Source organism: Phyllostomus discolor, chromosome 8 (genome assembly GCF_004126475.2).
Source record: "Phyllostomus discolor isolate MPI-MPIP mPhyDis1 chromosome 8, mPhyDis1.pri.v3, whole genome shotgun sequence".
In the NCBI taxonomy this organism is placed as follows: Eukaryota; Metazoa; Chordata; class Mammalia; order Chiroptera; family Phyllostomidae; genus Phyllostomus; species Phyllostomus discolor.
In genome coordinates this window covers 70,516,982-70,542,825 of record NC_040910.2, presented here as the reverse complement: position 1 = coordinate 70,542,825, position 25,844 = coordinate 70,516,982, and the positions used below count along the sequence as shown (strand labels likewise).

Sequence of the window (25,844 nt, the reverse complement as noted above, 5' to 3'; positions counted from 1 at the left end):
CAGTTTTTCTGGGAACCTAAAACTCCTCCAAAAACCAGTCTGTTAAAGAAGTATGTATGTGGTGGTGGTGGGGAGGAATGGAGACAACTGTATTTGAACAATAAAAAGGTATAGATGTAGGCCTGGCCTGGTAGCTCAGTTGTTTAGATATTCATCACTTTATGCCAAGGTTGTGGGTTCTATCCCCAGTTAGGGCACATACAAGAAATCAACCAATGAATGCATGAATAAATGAAGCAGTGAATCAATGTTTCTGTTTCTCTCTCTCAAATCAGTAAATAATAATATAATAAAAAAAACAGTGCTTGTTGCCAAATAAGAACATGATAAATAAATATTTGTTAGTCAAATACTGAAAGCAGATGCTCTCCCTAATTCTGTCAACTAGCCCATCATTTCCTGGCTTAGGCACAGAATTCATGCAACCATGTGCCGGGCACTGTTCTAGGCTCTGGGCATACACTAGTGAAAAAACAAAAATCCCTGTTCTCATGTCCTATGTTGTAGGACAAGGAGACATAGTGAAAAAAATAAAATAAAATGTGTGGAACATTCATAATAGGTGCGATAGAGAGAGAAACAGGGAATGCAGGTGATGGTGTGTCTCTTTCCTATAGAGAAGGCTTCACTGAAAAGATGGCTATATAGTAAAGTAAAGAATTCACATGATGGGGATCAAAGGGAAAGAATAGCCAGTGAGAACCAAGCATAAAGGCCCTGTGGGGGAAAGGTAATGAAGTCAGTGAGGCTGGAGGAGAGGGAGATTCAGGAGGTAAAGTGACAGAGGGATATTTAAGGCCATCTCACACTTACAGCTGCTTCAAATCAGTTTGTAATAGAGTAAACATTGATTATGAAATAGTAAGTATAAACATTGTAGACAATAAGACTCCTCTAGCCCTGGCTGGCATAGCTTAGTGGATTGAGCTCGGGCTGCGAACCAAAGTGTCGAGGGTTCGATTCCCAGTCAGGGTACATGCCTGGGTTGCAGGCCATGACCCCCCAGCAACTGCACATTGATGTTTCTCTCTCTCTTTCTCCCTCCCTTCCCTCTCTAAAAAATAAATAAATAAAATCTAAAAAAATTTTTAAAAAGACTCCTCTAGTCATTTACCAGAAAAATAAAGACTTTAATTTAGCAAGTTATGGTTTCCCCTAATTCAATTTCACTTTTTGATGCAAGTCCTTTTGCTGCAAGTCCTCTGTCAAACATACTCAAAAAGAGTCAGGATGCTTGTCCTCTGTCAAACATACTCAAAAAGAGTCAGGATGCTTGTCTAGAAATTATTGACAAAGATTCATTCAAGGATCTTAGTGTTTGAAAACTGTAAACACAGCTAGACAAAAACCTAGAAGTGTTCTAAAAAAGAAAGAAAAGCTAAGAATTCTTACAGTAAAAAGAATATTCTTGAGAATTATCAGTTTTACATTCTTAGCCCTAGGATTGGTCCAGAATGGTTATCAGTCAGATGTCAGGTGGTCTGGATGATGGATGCCAAGTGGTCTGGAAGATGGGCACCAGGAGGTCTGGTCACATCCAGTGGTCTAGAGAATGGATGTTAGCTGGTCTGGATATGTGAGTCCTTTGTGGGCTAATCAGAGGGGTGGCTGGAGGTCTGGTGTGTGTCTGTATGTGTGTGCAGGCATTGTCATAGGGCTGGGAAGTTCAAAAAGTTTAAGTTCCCAGGCTAGTTAGAACAAGAATAGAGTCTTTCCTCATGCCTCAGCCTTCATAATATTAATAACTTTAGCAGCTTGGTTCAAGTGACTCCGTGTTATATATTTCCCATCTTCACTCTTTTCTCATCTCTATTCTTTATTGCATGAACTAGTTGTGCACTGTGGTGTCGAGTTCTTTATAAAGTGAATCTTTGTTTGCAATTATGTTCCATCGTCATGTCAGCAATGTGTTTCTTCCCTTTCCCCCAAAACAATAACAAATCCACCAGAGGAAACTGAAACCCTTCTCTCACCGCACTCCAGCCACACTGGTCCCCTTATTAGAACATTAGTCAAAGCCTAGTTCAAGTCCCAAACCTAATTATTCCTTTGGCTTTTACTTTTTTATCGACTCTGGAATATCCCACTCTATTTATTAAATCCATGAAGATGTGCCCCATATCCTTAGAGTTACTTCTGATAGTTTATAGAAAGCAGAGTTATTTTTAGGCTGCGGTGATCAGAGAGAGTTGTACTGGACACTTCCATTGGCGTAATTTAAATGTCAGGTTAGGTGCTTAATCTGGTGGCAGCATGCAAAAACAAGTGAGAGGCGCACCAGAGAAAAGGAGGCCACTGAATTAAATCAGGCTTGATTTAATAAGTGTCTTAAAGGAAAGTGTTGGTAGGAAGATGTTAAGGAAATGTGGAGAAGAGTAGTTGGTCTGTCACAGGGAGAGGGAAGTGTGGAGGATTGGGAGGTGTCTCAGACCTGGTGATTTTGAACAGTCTATGCTTGTCCAGAGGACAGCTGGAGATATGGGACCAAAGTCAGGAGAAGGATCAGGGCCAAATGGATGAATCTAGAAGTCACTACACTGGGAGTTGTAGCACTGGGGCCACAACTCCCAGTTGTACCACTGGGGCTCCTAGAAGGGGTTGGAAGATAGGTATGAGACCGAGCTAGGGAGTGCCTGGAGAGAAAGAAACCCAGGAGTGACATTTGGCCTCTGTCAGAAGTGAGCCAGAGAGTACTTATTTCAACAGCCTGGAAGCTTACACACCCAACAGGTAAGAACTGCCATATCTACAGCAGGGCTGGAATTAGGGTCAGGCAAGTGAGGCACCTAAAATTTATTAAATTTTGCACCCTAGGCTTTTGCATCCTAGGTGCCTCACTTGCCTTACCCTAGTGTTGGCTCTGTACTGGAGAGGGGACTGAAATAGAGGGCAGGGGTGAGGATAAAGACTTTCACTTTTTACTTGGAACATTTCTACATTGTTCAAGTCATTAAAAAGACCACTGGGCCGGGTATTGTGTTTGACCTGGTGCACCACTGCAGCTTCCTGGCCCTCAGGCTTCAAGCTAGATTTGGGTGATAGGGAACAAGAAAGAAGTTTGTAGGGGGACAGTGGGACAGAAGGGGAGGCACCCAGTGTTTATTCCTTTTCTCCCTCAACACTGTGCTTGTGGCAGTGGCTTCATTTGCCCTGTTGGGTGCCCTAATTTCATAGGTCCCTATCTCTATCAGCTGCTAACACCATTCCTCCCTTTGTCCCTTCAGACTTACAGGTGGTAGCCACTTTTTGCTGGTGCCAGGCTCTGGTTGCCCCACTCTACTTTGTTGGTTCCCTTAATCCTGACCTCATCCCTGTAAGTAGACTATTAAAATTCTTATTGATTAATCCCTTTCCAGTGTGTCATCTTTTCTGTGATAGGATCCTGATTAGTACAACCATATATTTGTGTATCATGAGGATTTAAAAATGCATTGGGTCTGCCAAAGAGTCCATTTATTTTTTTTCTGTAAAGTAAAAGACACATTTTAAATTTTCACCAGTAACTTTATTGATTTGGCTATTTTGAGTATGTTGGCTATCTCGCATGTGGTATAATGTTGATTGTTCTCAATGTCTCGATTTGATTGCTGTCAACTTCAACTGGTCTACTTGACCATGGAGCATCTTCTGGCAAGAAATCTCCAGCACAAAACTTTGCAAACCACTTTTGATACGTTTGATCAGTCACAGCACCTTCTCCACACACTGCACAAATCTTTTTTTTTCTTTTTGCATTTCGGTTGCATTTTTATCTTTCTTGAAATAATAATGCATACTATGTCAGAGATGTTTTCTTCCATCTTCAATGTTAAAATGGCTACACAAAAATTCACCAATTTTGATGTTTTTTTTTTAAATGCACTCTTACATGACAGCTGTTACAATATGATCCAACAAAATTGTTTCTAATGAAGTTAAAGACAACTAGAGCCATCTCAGGGGAAAAAACCAAATTAAGTTTTTGCCTACTGATACATAGGTAGAAAGCACTAAGAAGTGTTTGAGTTACAAAACTAAGGAGCAAGTCATTGCAATGAACCTCAGCGCCTTTATGGGTGCTCAATAAATACTCTGTATCATTATTATTGTTACTGTAACAAGCAAGAATATTGAAATTAAAAATACATGCCCCCCACTCTTCTAGGAGTTAAATGATTTCATTTATTCAGGAAAGATAGAAAGAAAGCAAAGGGAACAAGGTAGGGAAACAGTCCTGGACAAGGGTGACGCTTCTCATTCTGTTTCCTGCATTCGAAGTACCTGTCTCCGTCACAGTTTGCTCAGGGACAAGAGAGGAAGGCATGGATATGGAACTAGCTATTTTCAGAAACTCAAAACAGATTTGCTGGATAAACCAATGCATCTTTCAGAACAGAAGACAGCTGCAGCCCCAAGCTCGGGGAGAGGAGCGGAGTGTGGTGGAGGAGGGAAAAGTGAGAGGGCGGGTTTCTTCAGGCTCCGCCTCCGCCTGCGTGGGGGGGGGGGGGGGTACTTATCTCCCGCGCGCCGCGATTCTGGGACCTCTGGGACCCTGCGGACCTCTTCCACGTGCGTATGGCCAGCGCGCCTGTCGGGGTACTCCTGCTTGCCGCACCCCATCGCCGCCCACCCCAAGCCTGGTCCAGGCGGCTTCAGTATCCCCAACGGGCCGACATGCGTCTGTGTGGGGCCGGCCAGTTTGCTTTAATATAGGCGTCCATTGTCGCCGGACAGAAAAGATGGCACTTAAACTCATTCCCTCTCTCCCAACACAGAAAACCGGTCGACCCCCTACTTTGTTTAAGGCACAATGCTAGTTTCGGGGGATACAGTTCTGATGTAGACAGCTCTGTCTTTGTCCTCTTGGAGCTTCATTTCACAGGACAAAAATCAAGTGGTTTAATAAATCGAATGATTTCAGGATGTGATATTCCTGTGAAGGAGTGGTATGGAGGACAGTCGTGAGGGGCTTGTCTTTACAAAGGGTGATCAGCATGGGGTGGAAGGGAGGAATCCGTACTGATTTGGCAGAAGCACCGCTTACCGAAGTGAGGCCTGGCCGGAAAGAGGGGTGGGGGTGGGGGTGCTGGTGAGTGATGGAAACCAATATAGTTCCGTTAGTAAATAAGCTTTAGATTTTTTTCTTTTGTAAGCCCCAAGTATTGTTCTAAGTCTTGGTAATCCAATGGAGATAAAACAGCTGCAGCCCATAACCACATGGAGATTTTGTTCTAATGGGAAAAGTAGAGCTAAAAAATGTCAGCCTTAAATATTACAGAGCAAATTAAAATAGGGCCATTTGATAGTGGCTAATTCAGCGTGGTTGGTCAAGGAAATCCTTTCCAAGAAGGGGACTTTCTCCTGAAAATGACAAGAAGGAGCTGGCCATATCAGGGTAAGAAAAATGCTTATAAACATGAACTTGGCAGAGTAAAAGAAGCCAGTGTGGTGGTGAGTTGTGGGTAAGAAGAGAGGGGCAGGAGAAGAGATAGGCAGTAGCTGGACCAGGTCAGCCAAAGCACTGAGTTGGAATTTTATTTACTTTATTTTGTTTATTTTATTTTATTTCATTTTTTAAGAAAGAAACATTTTTTTTCTTTAAAAAAAGATTTTATTTATTGCCATGGCTGGTGTGGCTCGGTGGCTAGAGGGCCGGTCTGCAAGCCAAGGGGTTGCGGGTTTGAATCCCAGTCAAGGCACATGCCTGGGTTGCTGGCCAGGTCCCCAGTAAGGGTCATGCGAGGGGCAACCACAGGTTGCCTCCCTCTTTTCTCCCTCCCTTCCCCTCTCTTTAAAAACAAATAAATAACACCTTTTTTTAAAAAAAGATTTTATGTATTTATTTTTATGCCCTGACTGGGAATCGAACCGGCAACTCTTTGGTGTGTGCATGATGGGAAGACATGATCTAATTTATGCTGACATGTGGCAAGTGGATTGTGGGTGGGGCAGGAATGGAATCAGGAGTACACTGGTCAGGAGGCCAAAGCATCAGTCCAAGTGAACGTTAGTAGTGACTTGCACTAGAGTGATGGTAGCAAAGATACAAGGAAGCAGACAAATTTGGGATATGTCTAGAAATAAATTTGCTGATGGATTAGATATAGAGGGGGTTCAGGAAAAGAAGAATTAACGTTTACTCCTGGGGTTTTGGCTTGAGCAACTGAATGAATAGTGTGGCTTTTACTGTGATGGAGAGGACTGGGAGAACAGCAGGTCTGGAGAAGTGATAAATCAAAATTTCTGTTTTGGCCCAAACAGGCTATCATCTATGTTTTTGAGACATTTATGTGGTGCTATCATGTAAGCATTTGCATGTACTAGTTTGGAGTTTCAGGGAGAGTCAGGATTGAATAAAGCTATGGAATCTGTTGGCAGATATTACTGGTAACTCAAATCATGTGAAATTGCCATTTTTGGTAAAACATAGTTGAATGCTGACAATTTCATTGGTTCAGTCTATTATATGGTATTTACTTATTTAATATATTTTATTGATTATGCTATTATAGTTGTCCCATTTCCCCCCTTTATTCCCCTCTGCCCTGCACACCCCCTCCCACCCACATTCCCCACACACTTTAGTTCATGTCCATGGGTCATATATATGTTCTTTGGCTTCTACATTACTCATACTATTCTTAACCTCCCCCTGTCTATCTTCTACCTACCATATATGCTGCTTATTCTCTATACTTTTTCCCCCTCTCTCCCTACCTACTCCCCCACTGATAACCCTCCATATGATGATCTCCATTTTGTGATTCTGTTCCTGTTCTAGTTGTTTGCTTAGTTTGTTTTTGTTTTAGGTTTGGTTGTTAGTAACTGTGAGTGTGCTGTCATTTTACTGTTCATATTTTTTATCTTCTTTTTCTTAGATAAGTCCTTTTAACATTTCTTGTAATAAGGGCTTGGTGATGATGAACTGCTTTAACTTGACCTTATCTGAGAAGCACTTTATCTGCCCTTCCATTCTAAATGATAGCTTTGCTGGATAGAGTAGTTTTGGATGTAGGTCCTTGTCTTTCATAACTTGGAATACTTTCCAGCCCCTCTTGCCTGCAAGGTTTCTTTTGAGAAATCAGCTGACAGTCTGATGGGCACTCCTTTTTGGGTAACTGCCTCCTTTTCTCTTGCTGCTTCTAGGATTCTCTCCTTGACTTTAATCTTGGGTAATGTAATGATGATGTGCCTTGGTGTGTTCCTCCTGGGGTCCAAGTTCTTTGGGACTCTGAGCTTCCTGGACTTCCTGAAAGTCTATTTTCTTTGCTAGATTAGGGATGTTGGAACGTTTAAAGATGTTCTGGAGGTTCCTAAGCGTCTCCTCATTTTTTTGAATTCTTGTTCCTGCATTCTGTTCTGGTTGAATGGTTTTTTTTTTCCTTCTGGGCCACATCATTTATTTGTGTCTCAGTTTCCTTCTGGTCACTGATGGTTCCCTGTACATTTTCCCCACACACTTGAATAGTGGCTTTCATTTATTTCACTTAGCATAGCCTTCATTTTTTTTCATCTAATTTGTGACCATATTCAACCATTTTTGTGAGCATCCTGATTACCAGTGTTTTGAACTGTGCGTCTGATAGGTTGGCTATCTCTTCATTGCTTAGTTGTATTTTTTTCTGGAGCTTTGATCTGTTCTTTCATTTGGGCCATATTTTTTATTGTCTTGGTGTGCCTGTTATGTAGTAAGGGGCGGAGCCTTAGGTGTTCACCAGAGCAGACAACACGTTGTGACACTGTATGTGGGGGCAGGGCCTGAGAGGGAAAAATGGCACTTGCTCAGCTTTCTGCTGGTTTTCAGTCACTTACCCCCACTACCCACAAGCAAATTGGGCCCTTCTGGTGCTCATTCCCAGGTGGGTGGGCTTGTGTACGTTCTAGGACCTTGTGCTCTCTCCAACGAACTCCTGTGAGTCTGTGAGTTTCTCCTGCTGCCGCCACAACTCCCACAGATGTTTTCAATCAGAAATTTGAGGATTTATTTCCCCACTCTGGGACCCTGGTTTACAGTCTGTCTCCCCAGTTGTTCTTCCTGGCTTATCTGCATGCAAACGTGGGACCACCCAGTCCATAATCTGCAGCCTCACCAGGTCCTCCAGCCGCTGCCTTGCCCAGCGTTCTCTCCACCCCACTACCTGTCTCTGCCCCTCCTACTGGTCTGGATGAATGTTTCTTTAACTCCTTGGTTGTCAGACTTCCATATAGTTCAATTTTCTGTCAGAACCTGGTTGTTTTTTGTTTTTAAATTTGTTGTTGTCCTTCCTTTGGTTGTGCAAAGAGGCACAGTGTGTCTACCTACGCCTCCATCTTGGCCAGAAGTCTATTATATGGTATTTATTTATGTATTTACTTTTGTTTTTACAGAGAAAGAGAGAGCGGGGGAGGGGAGGAAAGACAAACATCGATTTGTCTTTCTACTTATTCATACATTCATTCATTGATTCTTGTATGTGCCCTGACTGGGGATCAAACATGCAACCTTGGTGTATCTGGACAATGCTCTAGTCACCTGAGCTACAAAGCCCAGGCTATTAGTTGGTATTTAAATTCACATGTCTGGATGAGGTCTCTTAGGAAAAGCATATAGAGCAAAGAGAACAAAGGACACCCTTGGGCATCCAACATTTAGAGGTGGAGTAGAGGAGTAGGAGTTAGCACAGGTGACTAGAAAGTAGCAACCAGAAGGTAAAGGAATATCAGGAGAATGGTGTCATTGAAGCCAAGAGAGGAGGGTGTTTCAAGAGGTAGGGAATGAATAAATCAAATGCTGCCTAGAGGTTGAGTGAGATGCTTAAGTGACCTCTGGACTGACAACATTCCAATTCTTGGTGACTTTGACGGATTAGTCAAATTCAGCTTTGAGTAAGTTAGGTTTGAAATGCCTAGGACCAAGTAGAGAAATAGGGCAACGAGCTTTTCCTTCTCCCGCTTCCTTGGGAAGAGACCGTGTATACCTGTGAACCCCTGTAGTGATCAGGGCTGAATGAATGGCGCAGATGAGAAGCCCTGAATACTGGGGCAGTGAGGAGTGCTTTCCAGGGTTAGTGAGACCTGTACTCGTCTTGAAGAATAGAGAAGTTTTGGATAGGATGAGACTAGGCATAGACACTTCAGGAGGGGCAAAAGAATGGAAAGGAGGCCAGGCAGGGTTTGGTGAGTAAAGCCAGGGTCCTGCTGAGAAGCAATGTGATCAGAAGTTGGAAGGGTAGTTGGGGATAGCTGCGGAGGGCCTTTGAATTTCAGGCTAAAGTTTTTGGATTGATTTTGAGCAGGGATATACTGTAATATTTTGAAGTAAAGAAACTAGTATTCGATTTTACCAGTCAGGTCCAGTTTAGCTCAACCTCCAGGTTTATGCTTAGATGCCATTGCTCCCAAGGAAGTCTTTCCTGACTCCTACTGAAGTACTAGGTTGGTACCCACAGTGCCTTGGCCTTAACCACACTGGACTGGAAATGTCTGGGTACTTGCCTGTCACCCTCAATAAAATGTAAGCTCTATGAAGGCAGAAGTGGTATTTGTCTTGCTCACAGTTGTGTTCCCAAGGATTTGCCTGGGACCCAGCAAAGGGCAAGTGCGCAAGGACCACGTGTCAAGGATGTATCTGTACACCCGGGTCCCATATCACTAAAGCCCACATTTTGCAGGATTAGTTAAAATCCCCAAGGTTATGTTTTCAGGTTACCTTGTTTCGCTGAGTGCCCCTTTAACTTCCCCCATCAATCCCTTAAAACTTGAAATCGATTCAGCAGATAGGCTACAGTTAATGTTATTTTTTAGTAACATAACTCATCTTTCCAGCAAGGACACCTGAAGAGATGTCCTCAGTCCTTCACTTCTACGTCCGGCCCTCTGGCCATGAAGGTGCAGCATCTGGCCACATCTGCAGGAAGCTGAAAGGGAAACTGCCAGAGCTGCAGAGTGTCAAGACCGAGCTGTGCTACAACGTGAACTGGACAGGTTGGGCCCTGTATTGGATGCTTGAGGGAGGTACCCCGGTGCCCAGGGCAGTGTCTCAAGGCATCCTTGCCCTGTCTCTCTGCAGATAAGTCTCTCCCAAGTGCTGAGGAGATGAAGAAGCTGATGTGGCTCTTTGGCTGCCCGTTGTTACTGGACGATGTGGCTCAGGAGTCCTGGCTCCTTCCTGGCTCCAATGACCTGCTGCTGGAGGTTGGGCCCAGGCAAGTGTCTCCTCTGGGGCAACTCTTTCCATGTTTCAGGCACATGCTCTCTTTTAAAACACACTGCCCACCACTTCCACTTCCATTCCTTTGTTTTCTCTTCTTGTGATCCTCAGGAAATGTGTTCTTCCTTTGCCCCTTCCTGCTCCCCACCTAGAAAGCCTTGCTTGTGCCTTCCTCTTACAGGAAGATGTCTTTGAAGACTGAGCTAGCTCCCAGGCATGTTCTGAAAATAAAACAGGTTACATTTGGAGAAACTGAAATCAAAGCATTTTGATGCTGGAAGGACAGTTCTGGTTTGATTTGAGTGGCCTTTGAAAGCAGGTTTCTTAGTGCCCAGATCTGAAACTGGAGGCCATTGGCAGGAATAGTAGAGACAGGAGAGTGGCTGGACAGCAGTGGGTAGGATCTACCTTCTCGGCTCTCAGGTCCTAATGGTCTGGCCCACTCCTCAGGCTGAACTTCTCCACCCCGACATCCACTAACATCGTGTCAGTGTGCCGGGCTGCTGGGCTGGGGGCTGTGGACCGTGTGGAGACTACGCGGCGCTACCTGCTGTTGGTGAGGCACTAGGCAATCAGGACAGGGGACCAGGAGGAGGACATGGGCCAGAGATAAGAGATTGGGTTATAATGGCAGAAGCAGGGGGAGGAGCTCCTGGCTTTAAGCCTGCCCTGTTTGCAGGTTATTCACTGCTTGAGGGCACTTGGTTGATGAGTAAAAGGAATTATATGAAATGTTAAAGGAATTTAAGAAAAAGAGATTGAAAATATAAGCAATAAAATGACAGCAAACTCACAGTTATTAACAACCACACCTAAAACAAAAACAAAGCAAACTAAGCAAACAACTAGAACAGGAACAGAACCACAGAAATGGAGATCACATGGAGGGTTAGCAACAGGGGAGTGGGAGGAGGAGAGAAGGGGAAAAGGTATAGAGAATAAGTAGCATAGATGGTAGGGAGAAAATAGACAGGGGGAGGGTAAGAATAGTATGGGAAATTTAGAAGCTAAAGAACTTATATGTCTGACATATGGACATGAACTAAAGGAGTGGAATGTGGGTGGGAGGGTGTATGGAGGGCGGAGGGGAATAAAAGGGGGATGTGACAACTGTAATAGCATAATCAATAAAATATATTAAAATAAAAAGAAAGAAATCCAGTGTGTGCTTCCCTCACTAATCTATGCTTTCTTCCATCATGCCTGGAAGGGGTGTCATTTTCTAATCAGAAAAGCAGTGTAATATGGGCTAGCAGTGGGCTGGCCCTGTGTGGCTTGGAGAATGGAGAGGGGACTGTTTTATCCATTCGTCAGCTTTCCACCCCTTGTCCTCTGTGTGCATCCCCATCCCTAGTTTGCCCACCCACCTTCACCTGAGATGGAGGCCATTGCTTTGCCAACCCTGTATGATCGGATGACGGAGCAGCACTTCCCCCATCCCATCCAGAGCTTCTCCCCTGGGAGCGTCCCTGCACCCCTTGATGGCCCAATCAACATATTGGAGGAGGGCCGGCCTGCCCTGGAGAAAGCTAACCAGGAACTAGGTAAATGGGGCTCCCTAGGAGGAAGGCCCAGGCTGGGCTTGCAGGGGTGCTGAGACCCAGGAAATGATGGCCTGAGACCAACAGTCACCTCTTCTTGGGTTTGTCTCCTAGGTCTGGCCCTGGATTCCTGGGACCTGGATTTCTACACCAAGCGCTTCCAGGAGCTTCAGCGGAACCCTAGCACTGTGGAGGCCTTTGACTTGGCTCAGTCCAATAGGTGGGGAAGAAGGGGGATGTTCTGATGTGTGAGCTGGTGGAAGCTGGAAGAGAAGACCACAAGGGCTTGCTTTCGTGGCTCTCTCTTGCCCTAGGGGCCCCCCTGAGTCTGTGGCCTGGGCTCCCCATCTACCTAGTAGTCTATACTCAAATCTCAGTTTTTCTCTTCACTTTGGAGCTGGACAATCCACAGTGACAATGTTCGAAGATTATGGGAATATATTTTGACCTGTTATCTAAGTCTGAGTTGACTGTAACTCTGCTGTTAATGCTGGTGAGAAGACATGGCAAGGCCCGAGGCATGACCCCCGGTTTCCACCCCGCCTTTCCCTCCCCATGTCATCCCCTGCAGCGAGCACAGCCGACACTGGTTCTTCAAGGGCCGGCTCCACGTGGATGGGCAGGAGCTGGCACAGTCGCTGTTTGAGTCCATCATGAGCACCCAGGCATTCTCCAACCCCAACAACGTCCTCAAGTTCTGTGATAACAGCAGGTGGGCTGTGCCCCAGGCTGGGTAGCTTCTGGCCTAGAGGAGGGAAGGCCCCAGGCCCTGGGGGGGTAAGTGCAGATCCCAAGGAAGAAGCCAGATCCAGAGCGGCTGTGTCCACAGTGCAATCTGGGGGAAGGAAGTTCAGTTCCTGAGGCCCAAGGACCCCACACAGCCAAGCTGCTTCCAGCAACAGCAGGGGCTGAGACATGTTGTCTTCACAGCAGAGACCCACAACTTCCCCACAGGTGAGCTGGGTCCTAGGAGGGATAGATTGAGAATGTAGGGTACGGGGAAGCTCCCGGGTCCCTGGGCTGGTCCTTGGAAAATCCATAGGGCAGGCCAGTTTTTATTTTCAATGTGGTAGTCAGAGCTGGGGTTTGTCTCTTCAGTACCCATACCTCTGCCCCCTCTCTTCACAGGAGTAGCCCCCTTCAGCGGCGCAGCCACAGGCACAGGGGGCCGGATCCGAGATGTCCAGTGCACAGGCCGTGGGGCCCATGTGGTGGCTGGCACTGCTGGCTATTGCTTTGGAAATCTGCACATCCCAGGTCCCATCTCTTTCTAGCCATCTCCCCTTTCAGATTCCTTGTCCTGGCAGGCACCAAACACTTCTGTCTCTTAAGTCCAAGGTCATCCTGGGTTATCTTTATTTGGGATGGAGGGCTCTAGAGTAGTTGGCCTTCCACCAACCATGGTTGTGAGGATTATCGGCAAGGGAAGACTTAGGTCACCATTCTGGCTTTGCAGCACCACAGTTTTCTTATACACTAGTACCCACTCAGCAAGAAAGTGTGATACTGGGTGGGACTTAACAACCACTGCTTGCCCCCAAATCCAGTGTCAGAAAGACTTAAGAGCTCTGGTCTCAAGAGTCAGAGGGAAGGCTGGTATGGAAGGTGAGGAGCAAGACCAATGCTTTATGGCAAACTCTGCACCTTCCTAGGATGGGACTTCCTAAAATGGAACATTCTACCTGTACAGGTTGTCCTTGGTGGCTTAGACCCTTCCCAGAGGACTGGTTTCTCTGTTGGCTGTTTTTACAGTCTATGCAACTTCCTCCTTCCCTCCCAGGTTACAGTCTACCCTGGGAGGATCCGAGCTTCCAGTATCCTGGGAACTTTGCCCGACCCCTGGAGGTTGCCATTGAGGCCAGTAATGGAGCTTCTGACTATGGCAACAAGTTTGGGGAACCAGTACTAGCAGGTGAGGCTGGGGGAGGGCACAGGGGATAACAGACACCTAGTCCCAGAGGTGGGGTTGGGTATGTGACTGAGTGAGCACTGAGGGGACCGGGCGATGATCCTGTCCCCTCTCCCTGTGATGTTCACGTTCCAGGCTTTGCCCGCTCCTTCGGCCTCCAGCTCCCAGGCAACCAGCGGCGAGAGTGGATCAAGCCCATCATGTTTAGTGGGGGCATTGGGTCCATGGAAGCAGAGCACGTGAGCAAGGAGCCCCCCACTCCAGGTAAGAGCTCACCAACTTTTCCCAGATGCATCCAGCTTTCTCTCCAGCACGTGGCAAGTACAGAAGGGGAATTTAGAGGCCACCTCAGTGGTTAGTTTTTAATCTCCCAGCTCATGTCTCTTCTCCCCAACACAGGTTTTATGCCAGCGGGGCCACCTCATTCTGTGTGCCTCTGTCTCCTGCCCGATTTGTTTCTGCGTGGCAGGGCCCACCCTGCTAAGTCAAGGCAGCCAGTGTCTGCTCAGTGCCTGCCGTATGCCATGGGCTTTCATCTGCCAACTCAGTTTAATCTGGCAAACATCAATTGAACACCCATCACGAGCGAGGCTCTATGCTAGGTGGTGTGGTGGAATCAAGATAAGGGTCATGTCCCATTTATTGAATGGGTGACCCAGTCACATGGGTCAGAATTTCAAAAGCAAGAGAGGATTAGGTAGTGAAAACTCTCCTTCCTGGGACCTCCAGCCACCCAGTTCCCTCGCTAGAGATTACCAGTGTTAATTAGTTACTTTTGTACCCTGCCAGAGGTGTTTCTGCATGTGTAAACAGACCCATGTGCACATTTGCCCCTTTAGGAAAAAAATAGCATATATATATATATATATATATATATATATACACTTCTTTTTCTTTTACTACTTATTGAGATGTAATTCACATAGCATAAAATTTACTCTTTTAAAGTGTATTAGTTGGTGGTTTTTAGTATAGTCACAAAGTTGCACATCAATCACCACTAATTCCAGAGCATTTTCATCATCCCAGAAAGAAACCCTGTACCCATTAGCAGCCATACCTCACCCCCACTTTCTCAGCCTGTGCAACCACTTACCCACTTTCTGCTTTATGGACTTGCCTGTTCTGGACGTTTCATACACACGGAACCACTCAAGGCGTGGCCCTTTGTGTTGGATTTCACTCAGCAGGGTGTCTCCAAGGCTTAACCTGTTACAGCGTGTGTCCGCGCTTCACTGCTGTATGTGGCTGAGTCGTATTCCATTGCACAGACATGTCATGTTTTGTTTACCCATTCATCGGTTGATAGGCAGTTGGGTTATTTCTACTTTTTGGTTACTATGAACAAGGTTGCTATACACATTTGTGTATGGGTTTTTCTATGTGCTTATGTTCGTCTCTTGAGTATATAACTAGGAGTGGAATTGCTGGGTCACACGGTAACTATATTCAACTTTTTAAAAAACTGCCAGACTGTTTTTCAAAGCAGTGTGTGAGTTTACATTCTCCCGAGTAGCCTAGGAGGGTTCCAGCTTCTCCAAATCCTCGCAAACACTTGTTATTTGCTTTCTATTTGATTGCAGTCATAGTGTGCATGAAGTAGTATCTTACTGAGGTTTTGATTTACATTTTCCTAGTGACGAATGATATTGAGCATCATTTCATGTGCTTGTTGACCATTTGTATATCTTCTTTGGAGAAATGTCTGCCTAGATCCTTTGTCCATTTCTAAATTGAGTTATTTGTCTTTTTTGATAGAGTGGTAAGGGTTCTTTCTTATATCCTGGATACTAGACCCTCATCATATGGATATATGGTTTGCAAACACTTTCTCTCATTTCCTGGGTTTTTTACTTTCCTCATAGTGTCCTCTGAAGCTCAAATGTTTTTAATTTTGTTAAAGTATAACTTAATTTTTCTTTTGTTACTTCAGTGTTATGACCAATAAACCACTGTCTAATGCCAAGGTCATGAAGATTCACGTGTATGTTTTCTTGTAATATTTTTATAGCTTTTAGGTCTTATACTTAGGTCTCTGACTTTTTAAATTAACTTTTATATGTTAACTTTTATAGTAGGGGTCCAACTTCATTCTTTCATATGCGGATATTCAGTTGCCCTAACACCACTTTTTGAAAAGATATTTCTCACTCCACTGAATTGTCTTGGGACTTTTTTTTTAATGCTTTTTATTTTTTAATTTATTTTTTAAAATATATTTTATTGATTATGCTATTACAGTTGTCCCATTTTTCCCCTTTCACTGCCCTCCACCCTGCACACCCCTCCCACCCACATTCCATGTGTCCATACATATAAGTTCTTTGGCTTCTACATTTCCCATACTATTCTTACCCTCCCCCTGTCTATTTTCTACCTACCATCTATGCTACTTATTCTCTGTACCTTTTCCCCCTCTCTCCCCCTCCCACTCCCCTGTTGCTAACCCTCCATGTGATCTCCATTTCTGTGATTCTGTTCCTGTTCTAGTTGATTGCTTAGTTTGTTTTTGTTTTGGGTGTGGTTGTTAATAATTGTGAGTTTGCTGTCATTTTACTGTACATACTTTTCATCTTTTTCTTAGATAAATCCCTTTAACATTTCATATAATAAGGGCTTGGTGATAATGAACTCCTTCAACTTGACCTCATCTGGGAAGCACTTCATCTGCCCTTCCATTCTAAATGATAGCTTTGCTGGATAGAGTAATCTTGGATGTAGGTCCTTGCCTTTCATGACTTGGAATACTTCTTTCCAGCCCTTTCTTGCCTGCAAGGTCTCTTTTGAGAAATCAGCTGACAGTCTGATGGGCACTCCTTTGTAGGTAACTGCCGCCTTTTCTCTTGCTGCTTCTAGGATTCTCTCCTTGACTTTAATCTTGGGTAATATAATGATGATGTGCCTTGGTGTGTTCCTCCTTGGGTCCAACTTCTTTGGGACTCTCAGAGCTCCCTGGACTTCCTGGGAGTCTATTTCCTTTGCCAGAATGGGGAAGTACTCCTTTATTATTTGTTCAAATATCTTTTTCACTTGTTGCTCTTCCTCTTCTCCTTCTGGAACCCCTATAATTTGGACATTGGAACTTTTAGAGATGTTCTGGAGGTTCCTAAGCCTCTCCTCGTAATTTTGAATTCTTGTTTCTTCCTTCTTTTCTGTTTAGTTGTTTCTTTCTTCCTTCTGGTCCACTCCATTGATTTGAGTCCCAGTTTCTTTCCCATCACTATTGGTTCCCTGTGCATTTTTCTTTATTTCACTTAGCATAGCCTTCATTTGTTCATCTAATTTACCACCAAATTCAACCATTTTTGTGAGCATCCTGATCACTAGTGCTTTGAACTGTGCATCTGATAGGTTGGCTATCTCTTCGTCACTTAGTTGTATTATTTCTGGATCTTTGATCTGTTCTTTTATTTAGGCCATTTTTTTTTTGTCTTGACTTGCCTGTTATGTAGTGAGGGGCAGAGCCTTAGGTTCACCTGAGTTGTGATGCAGTTTGTGGGGGAGAAGTCCAAGAGGGAACAGTGGCACTTGCTCTGCTCTCTGCCAGATTTCAGTCACTTCTGCTGCTTCCCCCAAGCAAATTGGGCCCTTCTGGTGCTGATTCTCTGGTGGATGGGTTTGTGTATGTTCTAGGACCCAGTGGTTCTCTCCAATGAACTCTCCTGTGAGGCTGGGAGTCTCTCTAGACACCTCAACCCCCACAGGTGTTTTCAATCGGTGGTTTGAGGCTTTATTTCCCCATGCTGGGACCCCAGGTTGTATGGTCTATCTCACTCCCCAGTTTTGCCTGGTTTATCTGTGTGCGAATGTGGGACCCCCAGTCTGCCAGCCACCTTGAGCACTGTGCCCCTCCACAACCTGCTGCCTCGCTGGGTCGGCCAGGCCAGCTGCCACTTTGCCTCGAGTCCTCTCTGCCCCGCCGCCCCACCCTGCCCCTCATACTGGTCTGGATGAATGTGTCTACTTTAACTCCTTGGTTGTCAGACTTCCATATAGTTCGGTTTTCTGTCAGTACTGGTTGTTTTTTTTGTTTCTAAATTGTTGTCCTTCTTTTGGTTGTGCAAGGAGGCACAGTGTGTCTACCTACGCCTCCATCTTGGCTGGCTGCTTTTTAAATTTTTTAAAAAAATATTTTAGAGAGAGGGAAAGGTGGGGAGAAAGAGAAGAAGAGATACATTGATGTGTGAGAGAAACATCCATTAATTGCCTCTTGCAAACCCACAAACAGGAGACCTGGCCCACAACCCAAACTTGTGCTATAACTGGGAATCAAACCAGTGACCCTTCAGTTCACAGGCTGGCACTCAATCCACTGAGTCACACCAGCTATGGCTATTTTGGGACTCTTGTCAAAAATACTTAGCCATAAATGTATGGGTTTGTTTATGGACTCAACAGTTCTAGTGCATTGATCTACATATACTGTAGATCTATATCTCCCGATCCTTATGGTAGTACCACACTGTCTTGATTATTGTAGTTTTGTAGTGAGTTTTAAAAGGCAGAAATGTTGTTTTGACTGTTTGAGGTCCCTCATATTTCTATAGAAATTTTAGGATCAGCTGATCAATTTCTGTGAAAAAGGTGGCTGATTGTTGATTCTACATATCTTTTTGGGGAGTATTACTATCAAAACAATAAGTCTTTCCAATCTATAAACATGAGATCTATTTCAGTTTATTTCTAAGTATTTTATTCTTTGTGATGATATAGAAAATGGATATGCATACTTCTGCTCCTTGCTTTTTTCCGCTTAGCAATGTATCCTGGAGATCATTGCATATTGATGAAGTTATATCACTTCATTATATTCATATGTAATTCTTTTTGTGTGTGTGTGTGGCTCCATGTTTTGTTGTGTGGATATACCATAATTGTTATTTAACCAGTTCTCTGTTGTTACCATTTATTTCCTAAATTTGGTAATACAAATAATATTTCAGTGTTTAATTGTGGACATAGGTGATTCTGTACCTGTGCAAATAAATCTGGAGTATAAATTCCTCCAAGTGTATTTACCTAATCAAAGAATACATGTATTTGTAATTTTCATTGCTCTATCCTAATATTAGCTTCTTCCTGTCCTCTCACATCTTCATACTCATGCTTCTTCTGCTTGCTTCCCCAGTGTTCTGATTTTTCCCTCCTTCCTTGCAGGCATGGATGTTGTAAAGGTTGGGGGTCCTGTCTACAGAATTGGAGTTGGGGGTGGAGCTGCTTCATCTGTACAGGTAAGTAGGAATAGCTGCAGATGCAGACTCCGCAATATTGCTAGGCCCTGTGCATGGGGGTGGGGGTGTGAGAGTTCTCAACCCCCCTGAGCTGAGCTATGCCATATGTTCCCACAGGTGCAGGGAGACAATGCCAGTGACCTGGACTTTGGAGCTGTGCAGCGGGGAGACCCGGAGATGGAACAGAAGATGAACCGCGTGATCCGGGCTTGTGTGGATGCCTCCAAAGGAAACCCCATCTGCAGCCTCCATGACCAGGGTGCTGGTGGCAATGGTGAGAGAAGGGGCTGGGACAAGGAACTGGCCTAGCAGGTCTCCTACCAGGTTTGGTTTAGGGAGAGGCAGCAAGAATCTGCAACCAGCCATATAGCTCTGGGTCCCATTCTGCACTCCCTTACACATTCTGGACAGGCTCAGGGTTGGGGGATGGCCCACTGCCATTGGTGGGGAGGGTGTGGCAGTGACTCACACAAGGACACACAGAATTTGGAAGCCAGGGACTGCCCTTTGTTTGCCTGGTGCTGATCAGACCCAGATCACCATCTCTTCCTGCAACCCTCTTCACCAGGCAATGTCCTGAAGGAGCTGAGTGACCCAGCTGGAGCCATTATTTATACCAGCTGCTTCCAGGTGAGCCTCGTCCCCTGGAGTCTGGCCATCCAAGCCTCTCCGCCCCTGCCAGCCCCAGCTGGCCTACCCACCACCCTCCCCCTCCCAGCAAGAACATGAGACTTGGGAGTAGTCTCTGACCCTTCTCTTTCCTCCTCCTCCACGGATGTGCAGCTCGGGGACCCAACCCTGAATGCCCTGGAAATCTGGGGGGCTGAGTACCAGGAGTCTAATGCACTCCTGCTGAGGCCCTCAGACCGGGACTTCCTGAGTCGTGTCAGCACCCGGGAACGCTGCCCAGCGTGCTTTGTGGGCACCATCACTGGAGACAGGAGAGTGAGTGGCCCCAAACAGACACTGTGGGTGGGTTTGAGCTGCCTGGGTACAGCTGGTGGCAGACATGTTCTGGGGAGCAGGAGGGAGGTGGAAAGGGCTAGGAACTCACTAGGGGGTGCCAAACAGGGTGACAGGAGCATTTTTGCTCTGCTTTCTAAAGTACTTCCTACGAGTGGTCATAGTCTCATTCCCTCTGGGCACTGTCCCTGTGGTCTATAGATAGTGCTGGTGGATGATCGGAAGTGTCCTGTGGGAAGAAATTGCCAGGGCGACGCTCCCTTGATGCCTAACCCAACACCTGTGGACCTGGAACTGGATTGGGTGCTGGGGAAGATGCCTCAGAAGGTACACTGCCGGGGGTGGGGGGGGGCGAGTTGGGAAAGGAGGCTGTGTTTTTCCTTTTCCTGACCCATTTACCCTACTTGTGCTTTGTCATCTGTGTGCCCAGCCCTCCCTGAGGTGCTTACACCCCTATTGCTGTCTGTGTTATAGGAGTTCTTCCTCCAGAGGAGTTGTCCCTTGCTACAGCCTCTGCTCCTGCCCCCGGGGCTGAGTGTGCGCCAGGCCCTAGAGCGGGTTCTCAGGCTGCCTGCTGTGGCCAGCAAGCGATACCTCACCAACAAGGTCCTCCCTGCACTCCTACCCTGCCCCTCAGCCCTCTGCACTGCTCCCTCAGCTCACCCACCCCTGGCCTCTCACCTTTGGGGACTGGTATGGGGGTCCACCAGGCCAGAGGGAGAAGGGGCAGGGCAGCCACCCCAATGGCATGGTCCCTTGCTACCCATCCTCAGAGCCTACCTCTTGTCTGCATGGTCAGGGCAGACCAGGCCTCCCACCACCCCTGTGCCCCTGTCCCTTGTGTTCTTGCCAACCCCACCTGGTTCCACAGGTGGACCGCTCTGTGGGTGGCCTGGTGGCACAGCAGCAGTGTGTTGGGCCCCTGCAGACTCCTCTAGCAGACGTGGCAGTTGTGGCACTGAGTCACCAGGAGCTTGTAGGGGCTGCCACAGCCCTGGGGGAGCAGCCAATCAAGAGCCTGCTGGATCCCAAGGTTGCCGCCCGGCTGGCTGTGGCTGAGGCCCTCACCAACCTAGTGTTTGCTCTAGTCACTGACCTCCGGGTGAGTCTCCCACAGCCTCTGCCATGGAGCCCCTTGTCTTTGGGACATACCCTCATCCACCGCTCAGTTATCCCTCTTGCCCTTCATGCTTGTGGTCTCCCAGTGCCTCTGCCCCCACCCCAGACTCCCCATCTCTCTTCCTTTCTAATGCTAGGTCTCTGCTACTTCCTAGGACGTGAAGTGCAGTGGGAACTGGATGTGGGCAGCGAAGCTCGCAGGGGAGGGTGCGGCTCTGGCCGATGCCTGTGAGGCCATGGTGGCAGTGATGGCAGCCCTGGGTGTGGCAGTGGATGGTGGCAAGGACTCTTTGAGCATGGCTGCCCGGGTCGGCTCTGAAACTGTGTTGGCTCCTGGTGAGGTCTGGGGGCCAGTGGGAGACAGGCGGGACTTACGGGACTGGCCTGGCCCCTTACTCTCTTAACTCCTTGCTCCATAGGGTCGCTGGTCATCTCAGCCTATGCTGTCTGTCCAGACATTACAGCCACTGTGACCCCAGACCTCAAGTGTCCTGGAGGGAGAGGTATGGGTTCTTCCCCTCCTCACTGTATTGTGTTTTCAGAGGCTGGTTCTTTGTTTGGGGTCTCCTTTGTGAGTGCTAACCCCCTACCCCCGTCTCACACACTGGGCTGTGGTGCTTTCTGAGACTGGTGGTCTGAGTGTGCCACCACCTGTTGGGAACTTACATGATCATGAGCACCACAGGATGGGGTTTGGCTGAGCCATCCATCTTCCCTTCCCCCTCCCCCTTCTCTGTCTCTCCAGGCCATCTGCTCTATGTGCCCCTGAGCCCCGGGCAGCACCGGCTGGGGGGCACAGCTCTGGCCCAATGCTTCTCCCAGCTTGGTGAGCAGCCTCCCAACCTGGACCTTCCTGACAACTTGGTGCGTGCCTTCAGCATCACCCAGGGGCTGCTGAAAGGTGAGCGAGGCCCTGGGGTAGGTGGCATATGTGGCCTGAGTGGCAGGCACTCCCCAGCTGAACATGTGAGGGTGGGCGTGCCCACATTCTCACACACACTATCTGCCCACAAACAAGGGGTGTGGTTTGGCCCCTGAGGTTGCTGAGCTTTCTTCTTCCTCTAGACCGCCTCCTCTGCTCAGGACATGATGTCAGCGATGGGGGTCTCATCACCTGCCTGCTAGAGATGGCCTTTGCTGGGAATTGTGGGATAAAGGTGGACTTGCCTGCCTCTGGGGTTGATGGTGAGGAGCCTAGGGTCTGGGCTGAGGCCTGGGCTGCCTGTCCCACCCTGCAGACCCCATGTCCTGTTAAAGAGTATAATGTCCCAACTCCTTTTCCCCTGAGTCTCTTGTTGTCTTCTCTGACCACTGAACCAGGTAGCACCCACTGTTCCTGGCCATGTCCCTCTGAGACCTCCTGTATACCCTGATACTACAAATATGGTCTCAATCTCACAGACCTCACCCGACCCCAGTGCCTGCCTCCACTCCCTCAGTCCTTGGCCATAGTCTCTTGACTCCACCTCTGAGTCCATATCAGTACTCCAGTCACCCTGACGCCCCTGTTGCTCTCCCAGTGCTGCCTGTGCTGTTTGCCGAGGAGCCAGGCCTGGTACTGGAGGTGCAGGAGCCAGACCTGGCCCAAGTGCTGAAGCGCTACCAGGATGCCGGCCTCCACTGCCTGGAGCTGGGTCGCACAGGTCACTTTGGGCCACAAGCCATGGTGAGGAAGAATGGGGTGTGTGGTTCATCTCCTTGAGCCTCTAAGGGGCCCCTGTTGGCTGTCTTTGCTCTTAGCCTCTGATGGTTTTGCCCCTCTCTAGGTCCAGGTGTCAGTGGACGGGACTGTGGTTATAGAGGAGCCTGTTGGGCAGCTGCGAGCCCTCTGGGAAGACACAAGTTTCCAGCTAGACCGGCTGCAGGCAGAGCCGAGCTGTGTGGCAGAGGAGGAACGAGGGCTAAGGGAGCGGACAGGGCCCCGCTACTGCCTGCCCCCCACCTTTCCCAAAGCTTCTGTGCCCCATGAGCCTGGTGAGGAAGTATGTGCAGAGGCTTGGCCTCCTGGGCACGTTGGACCTGGATGCCCAGGCCTGCTCTGGGGAAGGTGTCTGGTAGGGTTGGAGTGGGGAAATAGTCCTCTAGAACAGAGACACTTCTCCCCCAAGGTGGTCCCACCCCCCGAGTTGCCATCTTGCGAGAGGAGGGCAGTAACGGAGACCGGGAGATGGCTGATGCCTTTCACTTGGCTGGATTTGAGGTGGGCAGTGGGCCTGGCAGCGCTGGGGCTGGGCCTCAGACTATGTGTCCTCTGATACTTCCCCTCCTCATCTTGCCAGGTGTGGGATGTGACCATGCAAGACCTCTGCGTTGGGGCAATCAAGCTGGACACATTCCGAGGCGTGGCCTTCGTGGGTGGCTTCAGCTATGCAGATGTCCTGGGCTCTGCCAAAGGTCAGCGTGCGGGCTTCTGCCCACTTCCTACCCACACATGCCTGAAGAGGTGCCTTAGCTCCCCTCTTCCTTGACTGGGCCTTGGCCTCTCACCTCCACAAGGCCAGGGGAGAGTATATTCATTCTGGGCCAGGTGCCAGCAGAAGGCCTGCAGGTAACTTACATGAGGCAGGTGGCTGGGTGGGACTGTGCCACCTAGGCTGGATGGCACAGGTCTCCCTAATAGGGCAGCTGCTACTCACCTCCAGCAGATTGTACTGTTGGAAGGCTGGCTTAACATGGTTCAATCTTTCTGTTTTTTAAGAGAAGCCAGAAATCCAGATTTTTATATAAAATTTTCTTTTTAAATATTCGTCAATTAAATAAAATTTTGAAAATGCTCTGCTGGCTAAGCAAAAAACTTGGCATAGGCCATGTCTAAATTAAGCAGATAAATCCATTTCTTCCCCTGCACTTTCCCTGAGCTCTGTGGTCTTGGGGAGGGGGGTATCCTGGGGGTGTGTAACAGTGCATATTGGGAGGGAAAGTCTCACCTCAATGTTTCCATTTCCTCCAGGGTGGGCAGCTGCCGTGACCTTTCATCCACAGGCCGGAGCTGAGCTGAGGCGCTTCCGGAAGCGGCCAGACACCTTTAGCCTGGGCGTGTGTAACGGCTGTCAGCTGCTGGCTCTGCTGGGCTGGGTGGGAGGCAGCCCCAGTGAGGAGGAAGGGGAGAAGGGCCAGGACTCCTGGACAGCCCAGCCCGGCCTCCTGCTTCGCCACAACCTGTCTGGGCGTTTTGAGTCTCGCTGGGCCAGTGTGCGTGTGGGACCCGGGCCGGCCCTGATGCTGCGAGGGATGGAGGGTGCCGTGCTGCCAGTGTGGAGTGCCCATGGTGAAGGTTAGGCTACAGGAAGGGAGGGAGGAGTGTCTGAGGGCAGGGGTGGGTAGACCACAAGAAGGAACTTTGCTCTCTCCTGCCTTGTCCTTCCCTCCCAGGTTACATGGCATTTTCTTCTCCGGAACTCCAAGCCCAGATTGAAGCCAAGGGCTTAGCTCCACTGCATTGGGCAGATGATGATGGGAACCCCACAGAACAGTACCCTCTGAATCCCAATGGGTCCCCAGGGGGAGTGGCTGGCATCTGCTCTCTTGATGGCCGCCACCTGGCCCTCATGCCTCACCCTGAGAGGGCTGTGAGGCTTTGGCAGTGGGCATGGCGACCCCCTCCATTCGACACGCTGACAACCTCCCCCTGGCTCCAGCTCTTCATCAACGCCCGAAACTGGACCCAGGAAGGAGGTTGCTGAGCAGGCCAAAGAAACTCATCTAGGCCTCATGGTTCATCCCTGGTGTTGCTGCCCTCTCCTCATTACTTTCAGAAGCGCCCCATATTTTCAAATGTGTCTTGGACAAACAGGTTCCAAAATGCCAAAAATACCTCAGCTAATTATTAAGCTGCCCACTTTTGCCTTATGCTGTTGGGTCTGTTTTATATTCTTCTGTTGTAATATGTTTTGACCTTTATGAGCTTGGGTAGCAGCATGTGGTTCAGAGAAAAGAATCTGCAGTGGAAAGTTAGGATGCACAGGGAGGAGCAGGTTCCATTGACCTACTTCCTTTTACCCAGCGATCACCACATGATGCTTCACATTGCTCATCTGGGTTTGGAGGGTTTTCTGTCCCCCTTCCTCATCACTGGGGTTTAGAGAGCCGAGCCATACAAAAGCATGCAAGTCAGGATGTCAGCATTTTTATCTGAAAAACAGCAGAAGCTTTCTGAATTCCTCATTAACAACACAGCATTGTGCTAAGGGTAAGCAGTTTTTTGCAGAAGTTTCCTTGATAGGGTCTCTGGCCTGTGAACTCAGTGTTCCTAATTTTGCTTCTCCTAATTTAACAGCTTCCTTCCTGACAAAAGTGGTTAGCACTTTCATTCCTAAAACTGAGCCTTAAGTATTCATTCATTCATTCACTCATTCTATTAATATTGGGTGATTGGCTACAGTGCAAGCATGTCACTGCCGCAGGGAATGTATGTCTAATGGAATTTAAAACAGTAGCTGAAAATGGCATCTACCATGAACCAAGCATGTGCTAGGCAGTTTGTATGCATCTAAATTATTTCTCAGAATTCAGCAAGGTACTTGATAGCCCCATATTTTTCTTTTTTTATTTTTTAAAATAAATGTTATTCATTATGCTATTATAGTTGTCCCATTTTTTACCCCCTTAATTCCCCTCTGTTGTGCACTGACCTCCCACCCACATTCCTCCCACCCCTTAGTTCATGTCCATGGGTCATGCATATAGGTTCTTTGGCTTCTCCATTTCCTATACTATTCTTAACCTTCCCCTATCTATTTTGTACCTACCATTTATGCTGCTTATTCCTTGTAACTTATCCCTCATTCTCCCCACTCCCCACTGAAAACCCTCCATGTGATCTCCATTTCTGTAATTCTGTTCCTGTTCTAGTTGTTTGCTTAGTTTGTTTTTGTTTTTTAGGTTCAGATGTTGATTTTTGTGAATTTGTTGTT

At 47.4% G+C, this 25,844-nt stretch overlaps 1 protein-coding gene across 3 annotated transcripts; it reads left to right on the top strand.

Moving 5' to 3' along the window:
• The first annotated feature begins 2,706 nt into the window (after positions 1–2,706).
• Positions 2,707–25,511, top strand: PFAS (phosphoribosylformylglycinamidine synthase). Of its 3 annotated transcripts, none has more exons than XM_036033024.1 (28): positions 2,707–2,730; positions 9,784–9,942; positions 10,028–10,163; positions 10,619–10,724; positions 11,523–11,712; positions 11,824–11,929; positions 12,281–12,421; positions 12,539–12,663; positions 12,838–12,966; positions 13,490–13,621; positions 13,754–13,882; positions 18,776–18,849; positions 18,967–19,123; positions 19,418–19,479; positions 19,633–19,794; positions 20,014–20,139; positions 20,287–20,418; positions 20,684–20,914; positions 21,087–21,267; positions 21,351–21,434; positions 21,677–21,832; positions 21,997–22,116; positions 22,452–22,597; positions 22,698–22,905; positions 23,040–23,131; positions 23,211–23,325; positions 23,882–24,205; positions 24,304–25,511. In XM_036033024.1, the coding sequence occupies exons 2-28, from the start codon at positions 9,801–9,803 to the stop codon at positions 24,612–24,614; spliced, it is 4,017 nt and encodes a 1,338-aa protein (XP_035888917.1). In that variant the 5' UTR covers positions 2,707–2,730; positions 9,784–9,800; the 3' UTR covers positions 24,615–25,511. The 3 variants fall into 3 exon arrangements, with proteins under 3 accessions (XP_035888917.1, XP_035888916.1, XP_028390021.1); XM_036033023.1 differs by lacking the exon at positions 2,707–2,730 and adding an exon at positions 3,240–3,313; XM_028534220.2 differs by lacking the exon at positions 2,707–2,730 and adding an exon at positions 4,425–4,548.
• Positions 25,512–25,844: the final 333 nt, after the last annotated feature.

Coding starts and splice junctions, on each gene's coding strand:
- PFAS (XM_036033024.1), top strand. CDS start 9,801: ATGTCCTCAGTCCTTCACTTCTACGTCCGGCCCTCTGGCCATGAAGGT. Junction 13,883..18,775: donor CAAGGAGCCCCCCACTCCAG/GTAAGAGCTCAC, acceptor CCTTCCTTGCAG/GCATGGATGTTGTAAAGGTT. Junction 20,140..20,286: donor TGGGGAAGATGCCTCAGAAG/GTACACTGCCGG, acceptor TCTGTGTTATAG/GAGTTCTTCCTCCAGAGGAG.